The sequence below is a fragment of the Vitis vinifera genome, chromosome 9 (assembly GCF_030704535.1).
Source record: "Vitis vinifera cultivar Pinot Noir 40024 chromosome 9, ASM3070453v1".
Lineage (NCBI taxonomy): Eukaryota > Viridiplantae > Streptophyta > Magnoliopsida > Vitales > Vitaceae > Vitis > Vitis vinifera.
In genome coordinates, this window is record NC_081813.1 from 1,947,715 (window position 1) to 1,967,769 (window position 20,055).

General features: G+C 36.6%; 3 protein-coding genes across 3 annotated transcripts; 2 read left to right on the forward strand and 1 right to left on the reverse strand.

Moving 5' to 3' along the window:
* Positions 1–558: 558 nt before the first annotated feature.
* Positions 559–7,584, forward strand: LOC100265181 (beta-galactosidase 1). The gene is made up of 19 exons (XM_010656220.3): positions 559–983; positions 1,131–1,226; positions 1,328–1,440; positions 1,579–1,645; positions 1,754–1,846; positions 1,981–2,124; positions 2,650–2,738; positions 2,876–2,981; positions 3,073–3,160; positions 3,957–4,075; positions 4,173–4,337; positions 4,520–4,692; positions 4,819–4,928; positions 5,321–5,430; positions 5,553–5,663; positions 5,735–5,845; positions 6,175–6,380; positions 6,473–6,809; positions 6,965–7,584. Exons 1-19 carry the CDS (start codon positions 780–782, stop codon positions 7,073–7,075), a joined length of 2,553 nt encoding a protein of 850 aa, XP_010654522.1. The 5' UTR covers positions 559–779; the 3' UTR covers positions 7,076–7,584.
* Positions 7,585–9,082: 1,498 nt separating this feature from the next.
* On the forward strand, positions 9,083–14,145 carry LOC100249711 (uncharacterized). The gene is made up of 7 exons (XM_002275667.4): positions 9,083–9,862; positions 12,126–12,178; positions 12,533–12,620; positions 12,697–12,795; positions 13,242–13,378; positions 13,462–13,543; positions 13,675–14,145. Exons 1-6 carry the CDS (start codon positions 9,332–9,334, stop codon positions 13,496–13,498), a joined length of 945 nt encoding a protein of 314 aa, XP_002275703.1. The 5' UTR covers positions 9,083–9,331; the 3' UTR covers positions 13,499–13,543; positions 13,675–14,145.
* A 403-nt stretch (positions 14,146–14,548) lies between these two features.
* Positions 14,549–19,264, reverse strand: LOC100259978 (transmembrane 9 superfamily member 7). The gene is made up of 7 exons (XM_002279395.5): positions 18,931–19,264; positions 17,392–17,556; positions 17,176–17,285; positions 16,864–16,972; positions 16,675–16,787; positions 16,118–16,268; positions 14,549–16,038 (listed from the first exon to the last, which is right to left on the reverse strand). Exons 1-7 carry the CDS (start codon positions 19,027–19,029, stop codon positions 14,881–14,883), a joined length of 1,905 nt encoding a protein of 634 aa, XP_002279431.1. The 5' UTR covers positions 19,030–19,264; the 3' UTR covers positions 14,549–14,880.
* Positions 19,265–20,055: the final 791 nt, after the last annotated feature.

Below are 20,055 nucleotides of genomic sequence, written 5' to 3' on the forward strand. Positions count from 1 at the left end.
TGTGATGGGCGATATTTCCTAGGAAAATTAATCTACACATTGTTTGGATGTTCGTGATTGTCGGAAACAAAAAAATAAAACAAAATATATGCCACAAAATTCCCATTTTTTTAAAAATATTTGTGAAGAGCCTCATGGAATTTATTAAAAAAAATATTTAATGGGTTTTATTTTTGTAAAAGTATCCATGGAAATTAAAGTATTTTTTTTAATAATTTTGCTCAAGCGCTGGCTATTTGCGTAGCCAAACACCCTGAAAAGCCAACCTAAAATATGGGTTGAAAGTAGTAGACTAGTAGGTTAGTAGGCTCGTAACCGACCATATGGGGATTAAGAAGAAAGAATCTTTGTGTTTGGCACTTAGAAGAACGCGTTAATAAAGCCACCTCGATTTTCTTTCTTGCAGTCCAAACACCCCTTTACTACTAAAATTAAAAAAAGATTATTATTTTTTAGTAATAAAATGAAAAAAGTAATTGGACGAAGGTGAGTGTCAGTGAGAGTGACGCTGGATGTGGCGCCCACACTGTGTGTTTAAAAGAACCCACAAAGCCCCCATTTTTGCCCACCATTGATTTAGCCTGCAACTTTTCTCTTAGTTTCTCCCCCAGAAAAAAAAGGAAAAACAACATCTACAGCTGTTTTCCTCCACTTTCTCTCTCTACCCTTTTTCTCTTTCTAGCTCTGCAGAAGTATAGAATAAAGTGGGGTGAGGCAAAGAATACCAAGCCAAGAAAAAAAGGCCATTGCTTTGTGTAGATTGCAGGGGGATATTGGGGATGGTGGCCATGGGTTCCAAGCTTGGAATGTGGGAGGGGTTGAGGGCCAAAACGGTGTCGTTTTTGGTGGTGGTGGTGGTGTTGAGCTCATTGGTTTGTTGGGTTACAGCCTCTGTATCCTACGACCGGAGAGCTATTGTTATTAATGGGCAGAGGAGGATACTCATTTCTGGATCCATTCACTACCCAAGAAGCTCTCCTGAGGTATTTTCCCAAATGTGCTTCATGGGTCTTGTTATTCTTCCGCTTTTTTTGGATTTTCACCATAGGGGTCTGTCTATTTCCCTCTGTTCATCTCTCTTGTCTCTGATAACTTTTTTGGGTTTTTGTTTATTTTTTTGGGTGTCCCAGATGTGGCCTGATCTTATACAGAAGGCCAAAGAAGGAGGCTTGGATGTAATCCAAACATATGTTTTCTGGAACGGGCATGAACCTTCACAGGGAAAAGTATGGAAACAATCTCCATTCTTCTATGTGTTTTTTGTATATCTGTATATATATTTGAAACAAAAAATGATATATATATATTTGTTTTTTTGTTTTTGCAGTATTATTTTGAGGGGAGGTATGATCTGGTAAGATTCATCAAGCTGGTGAAGCAAGCAGGCCTTTATGTTAATCTCAGGATTGGCCCTTATGTTTGTGCTGAGTGGAACTTTGGGTAAATAATAATAATAACTTCACACTTTTAACAAACATCAATCATATAGCTTCTCAAATAGGAGAAAAAAGGAGAAGAAAATCTGTTTTTATTATGATCTCTCTCCAAATCTTGAAGTAAATTTTCTGCTTTGTTCAGGGGTTTCCCTGTTTGGCTGAAATATGTTCAAGGTATCAATTTCAGGACAAATAATGAGCCTTTCAAGGTGAGGGACTTGTGATTCATGCGCCTTAAATTTCCCTATTCAATTCATGTGTGCTCTTTTACTATATTTGTTCATGTAAATTTGATTTCTAAATTTTCTATACTGAAGTGGCATATGCAAAGATTTACAAAGAAGATTGTGGATATGATGAAATCCGAAGGGTTGTTTGAATCTCAGGGTGGTCCGATAATACTATCCCAAGTAAGCAAAACAGTCCATTTTCTTTTTGTTCTGTTATTTGATTGACTTGCTTAGATTTTACTCATTGAATGGAAATTGTTCCATTTGATACATTAAGGTTGTGAACTGAGATTTCTATAAATTGTGTGCCACAGATTGAGAATGAATATGGGCCCATGGAGTATGAGATTGGAGCCCCTGGTCGAGCTTACACTGAATGGGCGGCCAAAATGGCTGTGGGGCTCGGCACTGGCGTCCCATGGGTCATGTGCAAGCAAGATGATGCCCCCGATCCGATCGTAAGTGCCACCAAACCAAACGTTTCAATTCATTTTTGTTTACACAGTAGGTTTTCGCCTTTTCCTTCAATGTTCCAGAGACAATGCTGGTGGCCCTCATGTTATGTTTCCTCATCTATAGTGGGGTTGTTACCAAACAGTGTGTTGTCTCCCTGTGCAGTCATGGATTGTATGAATTTTTATCTCACATGCACATGGGTGGCCTTTGCTCTTTCTGTATCCTATCTGTTCTTCTTTGTCCTTATTTAATTGCCCTGGCTTTCAAGTTTTGTAATGATGGAATCATGCTGCTGTCTCTCTCTTCATTATTGTCATATGATTTCTACTCCCATAGTAAGTAATGAGTACTTGTTCTTTTCAATCTTGGATGTACAGAGGAAGTAATATATTTTCATCTGGTTGAACTTGTCATTTGTTCAAATCATATGTAATCTTATGATATACATTATTGTGTTGAATGATCAGTTTTTCTATATATTGTGTTTCATTAGATTTCATTATTCTTTTATTTTTGTTTTCTAACAGATCAACACCTGCAATGGTTTCTATTGCGACTACTTCTCCCCGAACAAGGCCTATAAGCCCAAGATGTGGACTGAAGCCTGGACTGGCTGGTAAACTTTCGTGCTTGTCACCTTACTGAGCACAAGTTTCTGTATCTTTACGACCTCTGGAAAGAGCTACAAGTTCATAAAGATATATATATATATTTTTTCTGATTATCGGTTTGTACCCTCTGTTTTCTCCACAGGTTTACCGAGTTTGGAGGTGCTGTTCCTCACAGACCTGCTGAAGACTTGGCATTTTCGGTTGCAAGGTTTATACAGAAGGGAGGATCATTCATTAATTATTATATGGTAAGTGACTCATTTTGTTGATTTTACCAATTGAATCCAAACCTGGGAAGATTTCAACTGATTTTTTATTGTTTTGTTTTTATGATATCAGTACCATGGAGGAACAAATTTTGGCAGGACTGCTGGTGGTCCTTTCATTGCCACTAGCTATGATTATGATGCTCCTCTCGATGAATTCGGTAAGTCTGCATGGCCAACATCTTAAAGTGGTTTCTCTCTTGAAATTGTTGTCTCTGCATTCATAATAAAAGAAGGCGAGATTATGAGTTTAGTTTCGGCTGGTCTACATTCTATTCAGATACTTGCTTGCTACCAATCACACTGTGCCACATCAGGTTGCCATTATATGACTGGTGGCATAGGACAAATCAGTGTGTCATCCGATTTGTTTTTGGTGAAATGACAACCATGCCCCTCCATATCATAGTGTGGTGCATTTTGATTGGTAGACATTATGGTGATCAGATCTATCATATGATGATGATAGTTGAGATTTGTAGGAAAAAGATTGACCAAAAAGATGATTATTGTGATGACTCAAAGCTGGCCTAATCCGAGATAGTACCATTGTCCTTTTACTTCTGAACTTTCTAATTGCACCCTACAGTTTTCCCTCCTGATTTTTTCCAACATTTCTTCCTTTAACATGTTTCAAACAATGCTGGATCTTTAAATATGTAAATATCAATACTGATCATGGGATCAGATCTATCATATGATGATGATAGTTGAGATTTGTAGGAAAAAGGTTGACCAAAAAGATGATTATTGTGATGACTCAAAGCTGTCCTAATCCGAGATAGTACCATTGTACTTTTACTTCTGAACTTTCTAATTTGCAGCCTACAGTTTTCCCTCCTGATTTTTTCCAACATTTCTTCCTTTAACATGTTTCAAACAATGCTGGATCTTTAAATATGTAAATATCAATACTGATCATGGGATCGGAAATTACAATTTCTTTTTTCCGTTCAGGATTACTGAGGCAACCTAAATGGGGCCACTTGAAAGATCTTCACAGAGCCATCAAGCTTTGTGAACCAGCATTAATTTCTGGAGATCCCACTGTGACATCACTTGGAAATTATGAAGAGGTTAGATTCACTTCAATTTTTGAAGAATTATTTATTTCTTCCTCAATTTGGCTTCACAACTAAAGTACAAATACTTCCTTTTATAATTACCTTACAGGCTCATGTTTTCCATTCAAAGTCTGGTGCTTGTGCTGCATTCCTTGCAAATTACAACCCGAGATCCTATGCAAAAGTGTCTTTTAGGAATATGCATTACAATCTGCCTCCTTGGTCCATCAGCATTCTTCCTGATTGCAAGAACACTGTCTATAACACTGCAAGGGTGAGTGAGAGATTCTCGGTTAATTTGAAAATCCTTCCTTCCATTTTAGCATATTTATCATAAGATTGTTCTTATCCAAATCATTACCACATTACATTGACAAGATTTTTTGAAAGCTTTTCTAGTTGATGGCGTTTTACCTCTAACTTCTCTATCTGACATCTATCTGTAACTCCATACAGTTAGGGGCTCAAAGTGCAACAATGAAGATGACTCCTGTTAGTGGAAGATTCGGATGGCAGTCATACAATGAAGAAACGGCTTCTTATGATGACAGTTCTTTTGCAGCAGTTGGATTGTTAGAGCAGATAAATACAACCCGAGATGTCTCTGATTACTTGTGGTACTCCACAGAGTAAGTAACAAATAACCATGCATGGTCTTTCCTTGGAACATTTATGAAAAAATACATGTTTCCAGTAAAAATAGCTATACTTGTTTACATTCCGAAAATTTATGCATATCCTCTTTCCTTTCTCAGTGTCAAGATTGGTTACAATGAAGGATTTTTAAAGAGTGGAAGGTATCCTGTGCTTACGGTCTTATCAGCTGGCCATGCTTTGCATGTTTTCATTAACGGTCGACTGTCAGGTGGGCAGCATGTTTTTTTGGATATTGATGGAACTTTTGAGACAAATATATGAATATTAAGTTCTCAAAGTGATTAGAAGGATTCTAATTTCCTGTTTGAGAATTAATTTTTTAAGGAAAAAAATGGTGGAAAAACAGTGTTTGGCTATGTGACTTCAAAAAATGCTTCACCTTAAGTTTTAACTTCTCAATTAGTCTTCATTTCAATAAAGCAGATATATACTTCTTTCAGGAATAAATACTGAAATAATTTAGATATCAGGCTTCGTTAATCTCCTGCTTCCTACCTTGTCTGATAATAGTGGTTCATAATTTAATCACTTTATCCTTTTATGTTTTCTCCCCTAAACATGTTTTCTCCCCTAAACATGTTTTCTCTCGAAAATTGGCAGGAACTGCCTATGGAAGTCTGGAGAACCCAAAACTAACCTTCAGTCAGGGTGTGAAGCTGAGAGCTGGTGTTAACACGATTGCACTACTCAGCATTGCTGTTGGTCTCCCGGTTGGTTTTCTCTCTCTCTTGGACATACATGTGTGCCTAGGTTGTCATATTCTATAATCATTGTTTTTGATGGTCTGAGTCTGATGATACTATTCTTTATGGTGCATGTGATTTGAGTTCAGAATGTTGGTCCCCATTTTGAGACGTGGAATGCTGGTGTTCTTGGTCCGGTTTCATTGAATGGTCTCAATGAGGGAAGGAGAGACTTGTCTTGGCAGAAATGGTCTTACAAGGTTTGTCTTCAGGCATTTATACTTTTTTGTCTAATTGCCCTTATATGCTAAAGCATCATTTGATTGATCAGGTTGGTCTAAAAGGAGAAGCTCTGAGTCTTCATTCACTTAGTGGGAGTTCCTCTGTTGAGTGGGTAGAAGGGTCTTTGATGGCTCGGGGGCAACCTCTGACATGGTACAAAGTAAGTATTTTCTTTACTCAGCCAAGAGCATTTTGTTGCTTCTCTGAATTTCCGAAGGAAGAGCATTTGTAACACCACAAAAACATCCTTCTTCCCTGCTCCTGTTCATAACTAAAGTACTTGAGGTTGCTTCCTCACAATATGCCCATGTTTGACAAAACAAAAGTAGGAAGAAAAGACGATCTTAATTGATGAATTACAGCAGAACCATTTTTTTTCCTTATAATGTAACTTTGAGTAAAACCAGCACCTAAATGCTGCTTTGAGGTGCACTTGTTTACTAGGTCTACGAAGGCTTATAAGTTGACTTATTCTTGTCATGTTTCCAGACTACTTTCAATGCCCCGGGTGGAAATACACCATTGGCTTTAGACATGGGCAGTATGGGTAAAGGTCAAATATGGATAAATGGACAGAACGTGGGACGATACTGGCCTGCATATAAAGCTACTGGTGGTTGTGGTGATTGTAACTATGCTGGAACATACAGTGAGAAGAAATGCTTAAGCAACTGTGGAGAACCTTCCCAAAGATGGTGAGAAAGAAAAAAGAAAAAACTATTTGCTTCAAACCATTTTTGGAAGATATGAATTTATTGACAAATTAAGTAATGGTTAATAATTTCAGGTATCATGTTCCTCATTCATGGTTGAGCCCAACAGGGAATTTATTGGTTGTGTTTGAAGAATCGGGTGGAAATCCTGCTGGGATCTCTTTGGTTGAAAGAGAAATCGAAAGTGTATGTGCTGATATATATGAATGGCAGCCAACTCTTATGAATTACGAGATGCAAGCCTCTGGTAAAGTCAATAAGCCCCTGAGACCTAAGGCCCATTTATGGTGTGCTCCTGGGCAGAAAATCTCATCAATCAAGTTCGCTAGTTTTGGAACACCAGAAGGAGTTTGTGGGAGTTACCGTGAAGGAAGCTGCCATGCCCACAAGTCATATGATGCATTTGAACGGGTAAGCCATCTCATTACATGACCTCTTTTAAAGACATTTTATTAGAGCTAAAGAACTAACTGAACTTTTAACCATTTTCATGCCTGGATTCTTTGGTGGTCTTTCCCATGCACCTGAAATCATATCGTGAGTTTTTTTTCTTTTTTTTCTTGCAGAGCTGCATTGGGATGAACTCTTGCTCTGTAACTGTGGCACCTGAAATATTTGGAGGAGATCCATGTCCAAGTGTCATGAAGAAACTCTCTGTGGAAGCCATTTGCAGCTGATAGTAACCTGCAGTATCTGAAGAATGCGAAATAAAGAAGGGTTGAAGAAAATTTTTAACACTTAGGTACAGTATTTTGAGATCAAACAACTAGTATTATTTAAGCTTATTATACATCCAAGATCGCCGCAACCATTTGTTTTGGCTTTGACCAGGGTGAAGTTGTACAAACACATACAACACACCATCTGGCTAGAAGCCAGTATAGATTGTGAAGATGATTGGGGGGATAAAAAAAATATGTATATAGATGATTAGCCTTTGTCTGTGCCCTACTTGTTATAGAAAATTGGAAGATGGGAGGGAGGGAGGGAGGGGTGTTATTAGAAGCACATTGAGATGATGATACTGATTTTGTCCATGTGCCAGTATTGTAATGGTAGAAGATGGAAAATTTTCGGTTTCCTGTGATTTTCAATGTTTTGTATTGTCTGCAACTTCCTGAGGGAGCAATTGTTTCATTTGCTTTTCTTCAACTTCAATAATAATATCAAGTTATCAGTGTCTCAAGTGCTTTCATTTCTTGGAAAATCTTGTATTGTTTTGATTTTTCGTGTAGAATACTGGGTTGGATTTGAGCCATGGATATATGCAATAATGGGAGGATCCCCACTTTGGAGAATGTGGCATTGTTGTTTGGTTGGTAGATGCTTTCATGGATAATACCTTTTAAGCCATGTTTGGAACGGTGGAATAGAGAATGAGAATGAGAAATTCTTTCTATTTCCATTTCAAATAGAGGTTTCTAGTTTGGGCCTCTTAACACTTGAAAGTGGTTTATGGTAGAGAGGAGTGGCAAGCCCATATTACCCATATTTGCAAATATTTGAGATAAATTCCAAAAAAAAAAAAAAAAGGAATCAGATGACTTTGATAAACCAAGCCCTATGCCAAGTGAGAAACACTTGGGCTTAGCTTCAAATGAGCCTTTAGCATGGCATTTTGGTAAAAGCCTCATTGGTTTCCTTGGCATCAAAATATAAGATTTGGGTCTGGTTACTCTACCTAAGTGTATTTTTTTAGTATCTATCCAAAATATTCCATCAACCAAGTGGTACCATATATATATATATATTTTTTTTTTTTAGGTCTTATTATTTGTACCTTAATCTTATTCATTTGTACTTCATTTAACGACAGATCTTATTATACATATTTAACGGTCCAAATCTTTTCTTCGATAGGCACTACTACAATACCTTAGTATTTTTTATAAGATTTTTCCGAGTGACATAATACCAATAAAATATTACTTTCAAATGTGATCAAACATCTCTTAATAAAAGATTGGTAGATATGGTTAAAATCAAACATCTCATTATATGAATAATAATCTAGACAGGTAGAATATGACCAAAAAGTCCACCCACTAAAAAATTAACTTATTGTTTACTACAAATTGACCAAATCTACATCGTGGGTTAGTCATTACATCATACGGTCGCATTTGTGTTAAGATGCTTATGACTTCATCCCTCAAAACATCAACATCCCGTTGTGGAATTTTAGACTTTATTATGAACATACCATTTTGGATTCATCCCTGTGGTGGACCCTTCTCATTTTCATTCCATACCCTTTTGATTTTTTTTATTTTTTATTTTTATCATACATGAGGATTGGAGTGATCTGAACCGTTGGATTGAGAGGTAATGAGTTTGATACTTGATACAATGTTGTAGTCAACCTAGATTAATAAAAAAAAGTTAGGTTTTGTTTGGCCATATTTTTTAAAATTTAATTTTTAAATTTGTTCTAAAACAAGTAAAAACAAATTTAACTAAAAATGATTAAACCTAGGTCAACAATTATATCAAACTTAATTATCAAAACCCTAAAAAAGGAAAATTTTATGCATGATCTTACAAAATTAACATGTTTTTAAATGCTCAAATGTTGTTTGGAAATGAGGAAAATTGAGGTTTGGAAATATCTTTTACTTTAGAATCAAAGGCTGAAGAGTGTTTATGGGTTAGAAAAGAGGCAATGGATTCAGACATGCCAAACGCTTTTCTCTCTCTAGAAAGTGGAGAGAGAGGGGGGGAGAAAAAGATCATAGAAGCTTCAAAGCAACGACTAGAAGGAACCGAATGAGAAACCTACTTTAGCCCGTAACCCCATTTCCTTTTTCTTTTGTTTTTTACACAACACAAAACCCCAAAAACCAGAGCTTTTTTTTTTTTTTCCCCTCTCTCTCTCTCTATAGCTGTCCTGTCCGAAACGACGCGTTTCAATTGGCACCGACTTGTGCCTATTAATGGCGTTTCTCCCACACCTGCTAGAGCTACAACAACCTATGTATACACTTGTATTCTTCACTTTCTCTCTTCTCTCTTTTTCTCTCCTCTGTTTCTCGCTCTACAAGAGGCTCCATAGAACAGAGGGCCAAACCCAGAACCCAATCTTGGAGCACAAGCCTCGTGATCTGAGCCCGACCCATTTGACCCATTCGCTTCTTTTGGAGATCTTACCCTCCAATTCTGCGAAATGGGAGGGATTGTTTGGTGGGGACCCGGGTGTTGATGGGTCGGGGGGGTTGGGTGGGGAGAGGGGTGAGGGTGATTCAGGTGGGGAGCAGAGGGAGAAGAAGAAGAAGAAGAGAGTGAAGAAGAAGAGGGCGAAGGGGGGAGACGATGCTGTTGAGGAGAAGGAGAAAGAGAAGGAGAAGCAAGAATTGGTGTGTTTGTACCCGTTTACATCGTCTTCTAGTGCTACACAGAGGAAAATCAAGCAACAGTATGATCAACTTGTGAAGTGCCATGGCTCTAAGGGGTTAACACTGGCTCAGGTTTTCAATTTTCTTCCCAAACCTATGGCTTTTGTTTTTTTATTGTTAATCATTGTCTGTTTGGTTGCCGTGAAAATGGGGAAAAAAAGAAAGAAGTTAAGATTTTGAATTTTAGGTTTTTGAGTGTCGATGTTTAGGTAAAATAATAATGGTTTTTGTTTTCGATTGTTACTGTTTTTGTTTAGTTGGGGTCTATTTGTTTTCTGAGAAAATGGAGAAAAAGAACAGAAATTAAGATTTTGAGTATTAGGTTTTGAATGCTGATGTTTATTAATTGATTATTTGATGTTGATTTGGATTTTTATTTGTTCTAGCCAAAATTAAGTTCTAGCTGTTCTAAGATCAGTGTTGTTGCCAGCAAAATGAAGGGAAATGAAAGAAATCAGGATTTGGTACTTACAATTTTTAATAGCTCGGTTTACTTAAGAGGCAGTGTTTTATATTGGCTCAAATTCTTGTGGTCTGCCCAATTATTGTGAAGTTTGTTAGGATGGATTTGGTTCATATAAGATGTATAACAAGAGAAGATGTTAGCTGTTTAGTTATGCTCTGTTTGTTTGGGAGAAAAAGGCAGAAGGAAGTGATATTTAGATATTGAATGTTACTTTTTATTCTTGGTGTCTGCTTTAGATATTCCTATTTTCTATGAGAGTAAAACTGGGTTCCTTTAATATTGAATGTTCCTTTTTGATTCTTGTTGTTTACCTTGGATATTTCTAATTTCTGTCAGATTAAATGCCGGGTTCCTTTCCTAGTTTGTCATTGGTTGATGGTTACATAATGATGGGTCACACAGAAATTAAATGGCTGACATCATCATACAAGTTGAAGCGTGGCACCATTTCAAATTTTCCACCACACTTCATGAGATGCCTGTGATTTTCTGTAATTTTGTGCCCAACATGCATGAAATTGGGGTTGGACCATCTAATGCTATTTAAAGCATCATAGCTATTCAAGTTGGGCTGATTTCAAACCATGCTCTTAATGAATAGTTATATTTTGTGTCTTGATCTGGTGTGTTGATTTCACTGATCTGTCTGGCCAATGTTAAATTTGAACCAAATGTTAAATTTGTTGGTTCAAAGAGAATTTTAGTTGCCATTTATACTATTGATATTACATCCTTTTCCGTTATTATAATGCATTGCCATTTGTATGTCTTTGAGAATCTTTAGATGATTTTTTCTTATTTCAAACTAGTGGGTGGAACCACTCCTGTAGGCAGTCCACAGTCCTATAAACCCAACACCTGCTCCTTCCTGCCTCTGCACAAAAGGGATGCCTTTCGAACCACCTATCTCTTTGTAATATTCTATGCCAATATTTTATCAAATATTGTGTTTCAACTCTGGGAGAAGTGCTGAATTGTGTATCATTCCTTTACTGATTTTATGGCTTAGGATCTGTAGTTGAAAGGGTTGTAGGTTGATCACAAAATTAAAATACCATCAAGTTGGTTTCTATCAAAGTTCTAGAATCCACGTTGGTTGAGTAATGTGAAAGGAAATTGGCTGTCCAGAAGTTATAGAGTTGAAGTTTTCTCGGGACTCATTTTGACATGGTTACTTGCAGCTAAGAAGCATTTGTGCTATCTTACATGGGTCTAGTGAATAATTCTGTCAAGGATTGGGAAATTGTATAATACTTTACCCTGTTGATCACAAATTTCTGTGTAGTTATGGTTCAGATATGTCAACAAAGGGAAAAATGCTTTCACCGGAAAAGAAAAGGAAAAAGCTTAATGGAGATGCCCTTTTTACATTATCACATTTTGTGTTTTAATCAATTCTCCTTGTAGTTCTTGTTGAAACTGCAGGGCAGAAATTGATCTAAGAAGTTGATACCAAAATGGTCTACTTCTTGCTCTTAGCCTCATTGATATTTCTGTCTGTGTACATAAACACCACTGAGGACAAATTTTTAAGAGATGAGAAACGGCCAATAATATGGGATTTCTATTCGGTATCATCTGATTGAATAGATATCCCACCTCCTTGGGCTTTCTGACTTGGGCTTACCATAAACAAAGCAGAAATTTGAAATTCCAACTGGTGGTTGTTATCCAAAAAAGTTTATTGTGATAATATGCTGAAATGCTTTGACCAAGTTATTGATGGATCTATATCAATATGTTTAACTCCAAATGATGAAAGCACATTTATCTTTTTGAAATGAATTTAGGATGGAACTACAAATTATTTGAAAATTGAATGAGCTGCCCATACAATTGAACTTCTCTTAATTTTCTAACTTGTTGCAGGTTGGACAGTTTGCTAATTGCTTGATTGAGGCTAGAAATGAGCTACAGCACAAGTATGTCATAAATCTCTGTCCAGAAATTGTAACCAATAGTCTTTGGAAGTTTTTTTTTGGTCTTTTCTCAAATCTCTAGTTTGTGGCAGTTGTGCAAACTTTCCCTTCTTTTAATTCCCAAATTGTGCAACTTCATAACTAAAATAAATGCAGATGATTTATTAACAAGTACTGTAAAATATCGTGAATAATATGCAAATTATTTGTGTATGTCCAAACATGCTTTCAACACCCCTCCCCCCTCACTCAAAACTTTTTCATGATAGTTTTGTCAGTAATTTGGCTCCCAAACTCCTACCAAGAAATGGTTCCTAAACTCAAATTCATGAGTGTAAATCAACTTCTGTACTACAGGTCTGAGGTCATCCAACGTAAGTTCACGATAACAAAGGCTCTATTATTCAAGGCAGATAGGTCTTCATTTGATCGTCTTCGTCAACAGGTTGGTCATAGAGTGCTTTATTGAACTTTGGCATATGGTCTGGATAAAAAGGGGACTAATGTATTGATGACTCCAGATATACAAGCTAGAAATGGAACAAAAGAGATTAGAGGAGGATGCATTTGTTTATAACTGGCTTCAACAACAACTTAAGCTCTCACCAGCATACAAAAAGGTATCAAATATCCTTCTTTTGTAAGTTGTTGATTGTGATAATAATGGGCAATGTTTGGCTCCTCCACAACCCTTTCAACAGTCATTGCTGCGGCAGGCCAATCACATTCTGCTGGTTGTGGTTCAGCCATGTTCCTTATTTTTCCCAATTAAATTGGTGCTGTGGTTTCTATGAAAATTATTGACAATTTCCATCAATGATTTTGGTTGAACAATAGCAGCACCATTAATACTGCAACCTAGCATATTGTGTTTGGTGATTAGTTGGCGATTTGCATTTATCATAGTGGAAATAGTTTTGAATTATGTAGGGGAAAGCATGTATCAGGATACCAGTTTCTTGCTTTTTTCTATTTGGGAGATCTCTTCAAAGTTTGGAGATTTCCTCTTTGATCCTATCTGACAGGCTCTAATAATTCTAACCCATCTCTCTCTCTCTCATTAAAGATGCTTGAGATTAGTGCCTGCATGGAATTGAAGGCCAAATCTGGCGAGCTGACGGAAGGCACAGACAGTACAGATACTGAATTTTCTGACATTTCATTTGAAGAGTTATTAGCTCAGGAGAAGAAGGATTCATTCTGGTCAGTCACCAATCTTAAATGACAAGTTCATAATCCCTTTTGGTACTACTCATCAATAATCATAATTTGCTTGTCCATATCAGGCAGAAGAATGGCAAGCCAAGGTCTTGCTCGGGCTGATGAAAGCATTTGTTTGTTAACTACACTCAAGTCTCACCAATAGTGGTACGTACATTCAATAACCGGGTGATGAATCATCCCAGCATTCCCTTTCATGCAATTTTTAGCTGCAACATGCTTCTTTGCATCAATTTGTTTGAACAGAACCTGACTAAAATGTTTCATTTTCCTTTTAGGTTTTCCCAGTGGATGCTAATCAATCAAATCCTCTAGATATGATGAGAAATTCAGCATTGTATATCACGACTAGCTAACAACCAAAACCATCCTGTTGGAAGTTGAACTTTGCTGATAAGCTGCAAGAAGGCCTCTCTCTATGCATGGCCTTTTGATACCAAAAGTAGTGAATGTGTCTCAGAACTTAACAGACATGACTTGAGTTGTGGATTTGACCCCAAGTCTACGTATGGGGAAAAAAAAAAAATATTCTGAAAGATGGGAGATTTTTCTCGGTTTTGGGTTTGCTTAATTTTTATCCAAAAACTGGGTTTCTTATCATATTGCTCATACATCATCATATTCAAATAAGTTGTAGGAATGGAAATTTGCCTTGTGACAGCAGCTTAGGCATATATAACCCTTTGTTTTCGGTAAGAAGATATTGCATTTATTTGTTTAATGCTGCAATGAATTTGGTGTTTTGTATAGTTCTCTTCAGTGTTGACTGTAACAAAACCTACCATTCATTTCCTACTTCTTGCTTCAAACTAACCTTCTGGCATTGTAAAAATATTAAACAGTCGATTCACTTAAAGGAAAATACAACTCCAAATTCCCAATATATATCACCAAAAAGTGTTAACACCTGATGAAAAATTGCCATATTTTTTGGTATGGGTGACCTATCATTTTCATTGAACAAGGCATTCATCCCAACCATGGACAAGTTCTTTGAGGTTTCTGGTATTTATCCTGGATTTTTTAAACCCTTTGCCCTAATACAATAACAGCCAAACCCTGGCATTCAGAAGGATACCTGGACGGCAAGCTTGCTTGTATGCTTTTTAACTGGTTCAAAAACAAAACAATTAACTAAAAGAGCATGTCAGATTTCAGTAATTTTGTGATCGTGTGGATGATATCAGATTTAGATAACTGCTTAAACTTCTAGTGCAGAATTCACCAAAAAGTACAGTTCATAACAGTTAACAGGAGTGTAGATAAGAAGATTAAAAAATAAAAAAGGGCACATACAAGCCAAGCCCTACACTACCATCAGCAAAACGACAAAAGGTTTTATCAAGGTTGGGAGGAAAACTTTCTAGACTGTAATCTTTACCCTGCAGAAGCTAAGTGCACACCTTGCTGCCTCACTTTACGTCTCAACTTCATCCAGGCCTCGCATCCCTCCAGCAGCTTTGCCCTCTCTCTGCATGTTTGTATCAATCGATCTTCACAGAGGAGTAGATCTTCCGGACAAACCAGAAGCAAGCATAGAAGCCAATTGTTCCCGTCAATACAAAGAAAGCATAGGACACAATTAACATATACCCGAAGTAAAGGATGCCTGAAACAAACTTTGTGATCTCCAATTTGGTGAAGAAGTAGAAAACTGAGTAGAGGAAAAGGTATAGAGCAGAAGAGCCAGCAGTAAGGTAAGCTCTCCACCACCAGTGATAGTCCTCACTGCACAACTGGAAATAGCAGAGCACGATAGTTATCTCAGCGCATGTGATTAGAAGGATCACAAACACGATGAAAAGGAAGCCAAAGATGTAATAGAACTGGTTCAGCCATATGGATGTCAAGATGAAGAAGAGTTCAATGAAGACAGCCCCGAAAGGAAGAATGCCTCCAATGAGTATAGAGAAGACTGGTTGCATGTACCATGCCTGCTCTGGTATCTGCCGAGGGATTTTGTTCGTCTTCACAGGATCTTCAATGGGCGCCTTTTTGAAACCTAAATAACTGCCCACAAAGACTAGAGGCACTGATATCCCAAACCATAAGCACACCAGGGCAAACATTGTTCCGAAGGGCACTGCCCCAGAAGATTGCTCCCCCCAGATTAGGGCATTCAGAACAAAGAAAATGGCAAAAAGAATAGCCGGAAACATAAATGCGGTTTTCAAAGTATTCCTCTTCCACTCTGTTCCCTTGAACATTTTGTATAAGCGCGCTGACGAGTAACCAGCAAATAAGCCCATAAAGACCCATAGCAGAACCATGGCAGTCATAAGGCCCCCTCGGTTGGAAGGTGACAAGAAACCCAGCAGTGCAAATATCATTGTGACGAGTGTCATTCCAAAGATCTGAACACCTGTCCCAACATAAACACAGAGTAAACCAGAATTGACGGGTGCCCTAAAAGCATCTCCGTGAACAAGTTTCCATCCCGTTTCTTCCTGAGCCTCATCTTGAGTTTCCAACTGATTATAGTTTGCGATATCTCTGTAAAGAGTTCTCATCATGATCATGGCCACCATACCAGAAAGGAAGAGGACAATCATCAGAGAGTTTATGATGGAGAACCAGTGGATCTGATCATCGTTCATAAGGAGGTATGTATCCCACCGTGAAGCCCATTTGATGTTACTTTCCTGAAAATAATAAGGCAAAAACAAGTAAAAAAAACCGTATCATGGGAGAAGACAAGCAAGGATTTCGAAAAAGAATTACCTCGAAGGAAACATCATATGTAAATACAATATCCTTATCTGCATCAACTTCTTGTGGGACAGTGGTACTTTGAATCAAATTTTTGGTATTTGCATTGCATGTTGCCAACTGAGGGTTCTTCTCATCCCACTCCTTGTACTCATGATTAATACTGTTTGCAAAAGTTTATGTGAGAAGGACAAAGAATGGAAAATATCTACTAATTTGACAAAGCACAGATTAACGCCTGCTCTGAGATACCCTTGTCTTTTAGATTATTGTGTGATTGATCCAAATGTATATACATGAGCAAATGGCAAAGATTCTTCCATAAACATTTCCAATATGAAGGGACATAATAAGAAAAAGTTGAAATACATATTTGCTACCACTTTAAGCAACAAAACCATCCAAAATAAAAAATAGCAATAAAAGAAAGGTGAAATGATAAAAACTTAAGCAACAAACATTACCCCCAACCAAAAGAGGCCTATAGTCAACACATGTCAATCACAGCTTGCAGCATATGAGAAATGCAGAACTGATAAAAATTGCAAGAAAAAGATAAGTTACAGAACCTGTTTGGAGTAACCTCAAACCCAACAATTCGAGCAGAATCAGTCTCAGGATCCTTATGATACATGACCTTGAAGCTCAAGTGGTTATTGATAAAATACTTCTCCTCTTTACTCTGCAAAAGTACACAAGTGGGCGATTAAATTTAACCTGTGAGTATTCTATAATAGCAATAGATTTCAGCTACTCACCCCAGCATAATTTCCTTTAAACCCTACTCGGAAACCATGTTCATATGTTTTTGACGGACTTCCATCCCTCCTTTGCCTATGAACTGCAACCGGAAGGTTATCCAGAATCCTGCACATCCATTCCAGAGATTTCAGCTTAAACGGAAACCCATGCAAATTTAACAGCACCATATAACTTCATTACCGCGTGTTCCCAAGGAAAAGAAAGAACTTATAGTGAAATTTTCACAATAAGGGCTCCAAGAAAAAACACGAAAATTATCTACATGTACAGTGGTAACACAATGAATAGGAGTTTTATTTGGTACTTACATGTTTACTCGATATTCATCATCAATTTTTTCCTTAAAATTCTTCGCAGCTTCAGCATTAAGATGCATTCGACAAGCCACTTTGCATGGCTGCCCTTCCCTCATTTGGAACTGGGAAAAAATTCATAGACTTAGATATGCATAAATTCAGTAACATAAAAAATGGTAACATCTAATAAAGACCTTTTTTTATCTTCTTTTTCTAGAAAACACTCACAGTATAAATGGAATTCTCAATGCGATCACCTCGGAGAACCTCTCCTAAATTTTCTGCACTGTTCATGATCTTCTTGGGCTTACACCACTTCAAGTAATAGTAATCATATGGTAGTTGTGTCTTTGTAGATGAGAGCTTGTTGACTTTCACTTGAAGAGGATCACCCTATTCAGAGAAAGACAGTCATGTGAGAAAACATCAATAATTGGTCATTGGGATATAATAAGATTGGAACAGAAAGATGCCAAAAAGACAAATATATTTCTTAATGAAATGCCTAAATATATAATTATCCAGCACAGTCATTTATGTTACACAAATCAATCCCAGGTACCGTAAGCTATTAATTTCAAAGTGCATTCCAACACTATCGTAATACTAATTAGATATTTACAAAATCCCCAGCCCACATTAGATATGCATCAAAAAAGGCTGAAATTTTTCATCCCGTATCAAGGTCCATCAATTGAAGTGGAGATTTCCTAGCTACAAGAAATGCTCTTCCTTTAATGCTCCAATTGAGTGTTGAAAAATCAACAAAAAGAAAATAAAACAATCTTTTCAAACCTTATGTCGTTCATTTGGCACCGGAGACCACAATCTCCACTCAAGTGAAACTAAGGTAAATTTTTCATTATTTGGAAGCAAAACAATATTCGAATTTATACTTTCTTCCCTTTCCATCATCACCCAAAATGAAAGTAAAGACTTTCTCGAAGACTAAATGGCACCTAGACTTTCTTGGCTTACTTTAGTTCTACATTGTCTACTTCGTGAAGTCTAATTTTGGTTAATTCTTTGCCGATGAAGATTCCTTTCCGTTTCATATATTTCCTTATTTCCCATTAAAAAATGCACATTGTTTAAGACCCAGCAACTAACAATCCAGCTGTATTAATTTCCACATTCAGCACATTACACGCGTCAAATTGAATCCTGAAATTGGTTATACACGTCGAATCCTGATATTGGTTATACAAATTCTAGGAGATCTTCCAACAAATGTATCAAGAGTAACTCCCAAATCAAACAAGGAAACGTTGAGGCTGCATTTTAATCCAAGTAGTTGGATCTAACTAGGAAATGCAATTGCAATTCTGCATAACTCAAAAGTATAGCTTGTTCTATGAAATTGACTTGCGGAGTAAGGGTCAGTGGCATTCAAATTCAACTCCAAATCCACTGGCATACAAATCAGAAAAAAACGCTGGATTTGGAGGCGGACCCTCCGATTCACAAACCCTAATTCTCCATGCCACCAGACGCAGTCTCAAATTATGTTCAAAACAAATGAATCGTGAGCTCAATCTCCAGGAATCCAGACAATGCAACAAAACCCCAAACCCAAGCCCAAACCCTAGATCCAAACAAACAATCAAACAGATCTAGACCACAATCGATACAATCAAACCCAAAACCCTAGATCCCAAATCCAACCTAACAAAAACACAGAACCACGAAATTCAAACACAGGAAAGCAACAAAAACAGAGATCCAAACCACTGAAACCAAAACAAAAATTTAAGGTTTCGAAAATACCCTTTCAAAATCACGAGGAGCGACGCCAGGAAGGTAAAACGAGTGCGCCGAAGAGATCAGGAGGACGAAGAAAAAGAGGGTTTTGGAGCTTCGATCCATGGCTGGTTCTAGAGAGAGAATGTAGAGAGCTGTTGGAGCAGTCTCAGTGGGTTCTATAGAAAGATTGATTCTGCTATTTCCAAGCTTATTTATGCTATTTCAACCTTTTCCTTTATTTTTATTTTATTTTACCGTCTTTTATCATTTAAGGTCAAAGGGGTAATGGGTTTGTTTGGTTTGAGGGAAAATGATGACTAGGGTCTTTTTTTCCTTTTCAATTGTCAACACAATAATATCATTAATTGAATGCCAAAATCCAATCATTTTTTCGGTTGGTTTGTTGAAGAATCAAATCAATGAAATTATTAATGAAAATGGAATCGGAGATTTATTTTGTTTGACAATAAGAAAATTGATAAGAGATTATTTGTTTTCTCGGAGTGAAATTAAATTTTTTTGTATTTTAATCATTATAAACCTACTTCCATACCATCCCAATCGCACAAATTAGGAAAAGTCTTCTCAATAGAAATAAACTTCTACATCCAAATCCTTTTAGTCCTTACTTTGGAGTTTGGAGTAATTTTAAAAAATATTTTTAATATTTTTAACATTTGAAATTTTTTGAAAAAAAGTATCAAATAGAATTCCGGGATATAAACATACCGATCTTATCAATTTGTTTCGACTTAAGACCAAGCTCATGAGCTTGGTCTTGTTTTGAGAATCAAAGAAAGACTTCCATAATGAGTCATGATATTTTAAAACATCATAATAATAATAAAAATAAAAATTTATTATTATTATCAAAAAAAAAAAAACAACCCTTTAAATCCTCTAAATCTTCGCCCTACAAATAAAGAACTGGTTTAATAACTATTTTTAAAAATACTTGTAAAAAAGAGTTTTTATAAAATAAAAGTATATTTAAAAACCTAAAATGTTTTTAACCTGTTTTAATATTTTAAAAATAATTTTTATAGTTTGTATAATTATTTTTAAAAAAATAAATGAAAATAATATAAAATAACTAAAAAATGGTATATGAAAATACTTTATTTTTTGTTTTTTAATAATAAAAAAAAT

Coding starts and splice junctions, on each gene's coding strand:
- LOC100265181 (XM_010656220.3), top strand. CDS start 780: ATGGTGGCCATGGGTTCCAAGCTTGGAATGTGGGAGGGGTTGAGGGCC. Junction 1,441..1,578: donor TGTGCTGAGTGGAACTTTGG/GTAAATAATAAT, acceptor TGCTTTGTTCAG/GGGTTTCCCTGTTTGGCTGA. Junction 1,847..1,980: donor GTCCGATAATACTATCCCAA/GTAAGCAAAACA, acceptor TGTGTGCCACAG/ATTGAGAATGAATATGGGCC.
- LOC100259978 (XM_002279395.5), bottom strand. CDS start 19,029: ATGGATCGAAGCTCCAAAACCCTCTTTTTCTTCGTCCTCCTGATCTCT. Junction 17,557..18,930: donor CTCCTCGTGATTTTGAAAGG/GTATTTTCGAAA, acceptor TTCTCTGAATAG/GGTGATCCTCTTCAAGTGAA. Junction 16,788..16,863: donor TTAAAGGAAATTATGCTGGG/GTGAGTAGCTGA, acceptor GTACTTTTGCAG/AGTAAAGAGGAGAAGTATTT.
- LOC100249711 (XM_002275667.4), top strand. CDS start 9,332: ATGGCGTTTCTCCCACACCTGCTAGAGCTACAACAACCTATGTATACA. Junction 12,179..12,532: donor AGAAATGAGCTACAGCACAA/GTATGTCATAAA, acceptor TCTGTACTACAG/GTCTGAGGTCATCCAACGTA. Junction 13,379..13,461: donor GAGAAGAAGGATTCATTCTG/GTCAGTCACCAA, acceptor TGTCCATATCAG/GCAGAAGAATGGCAAGCCAA.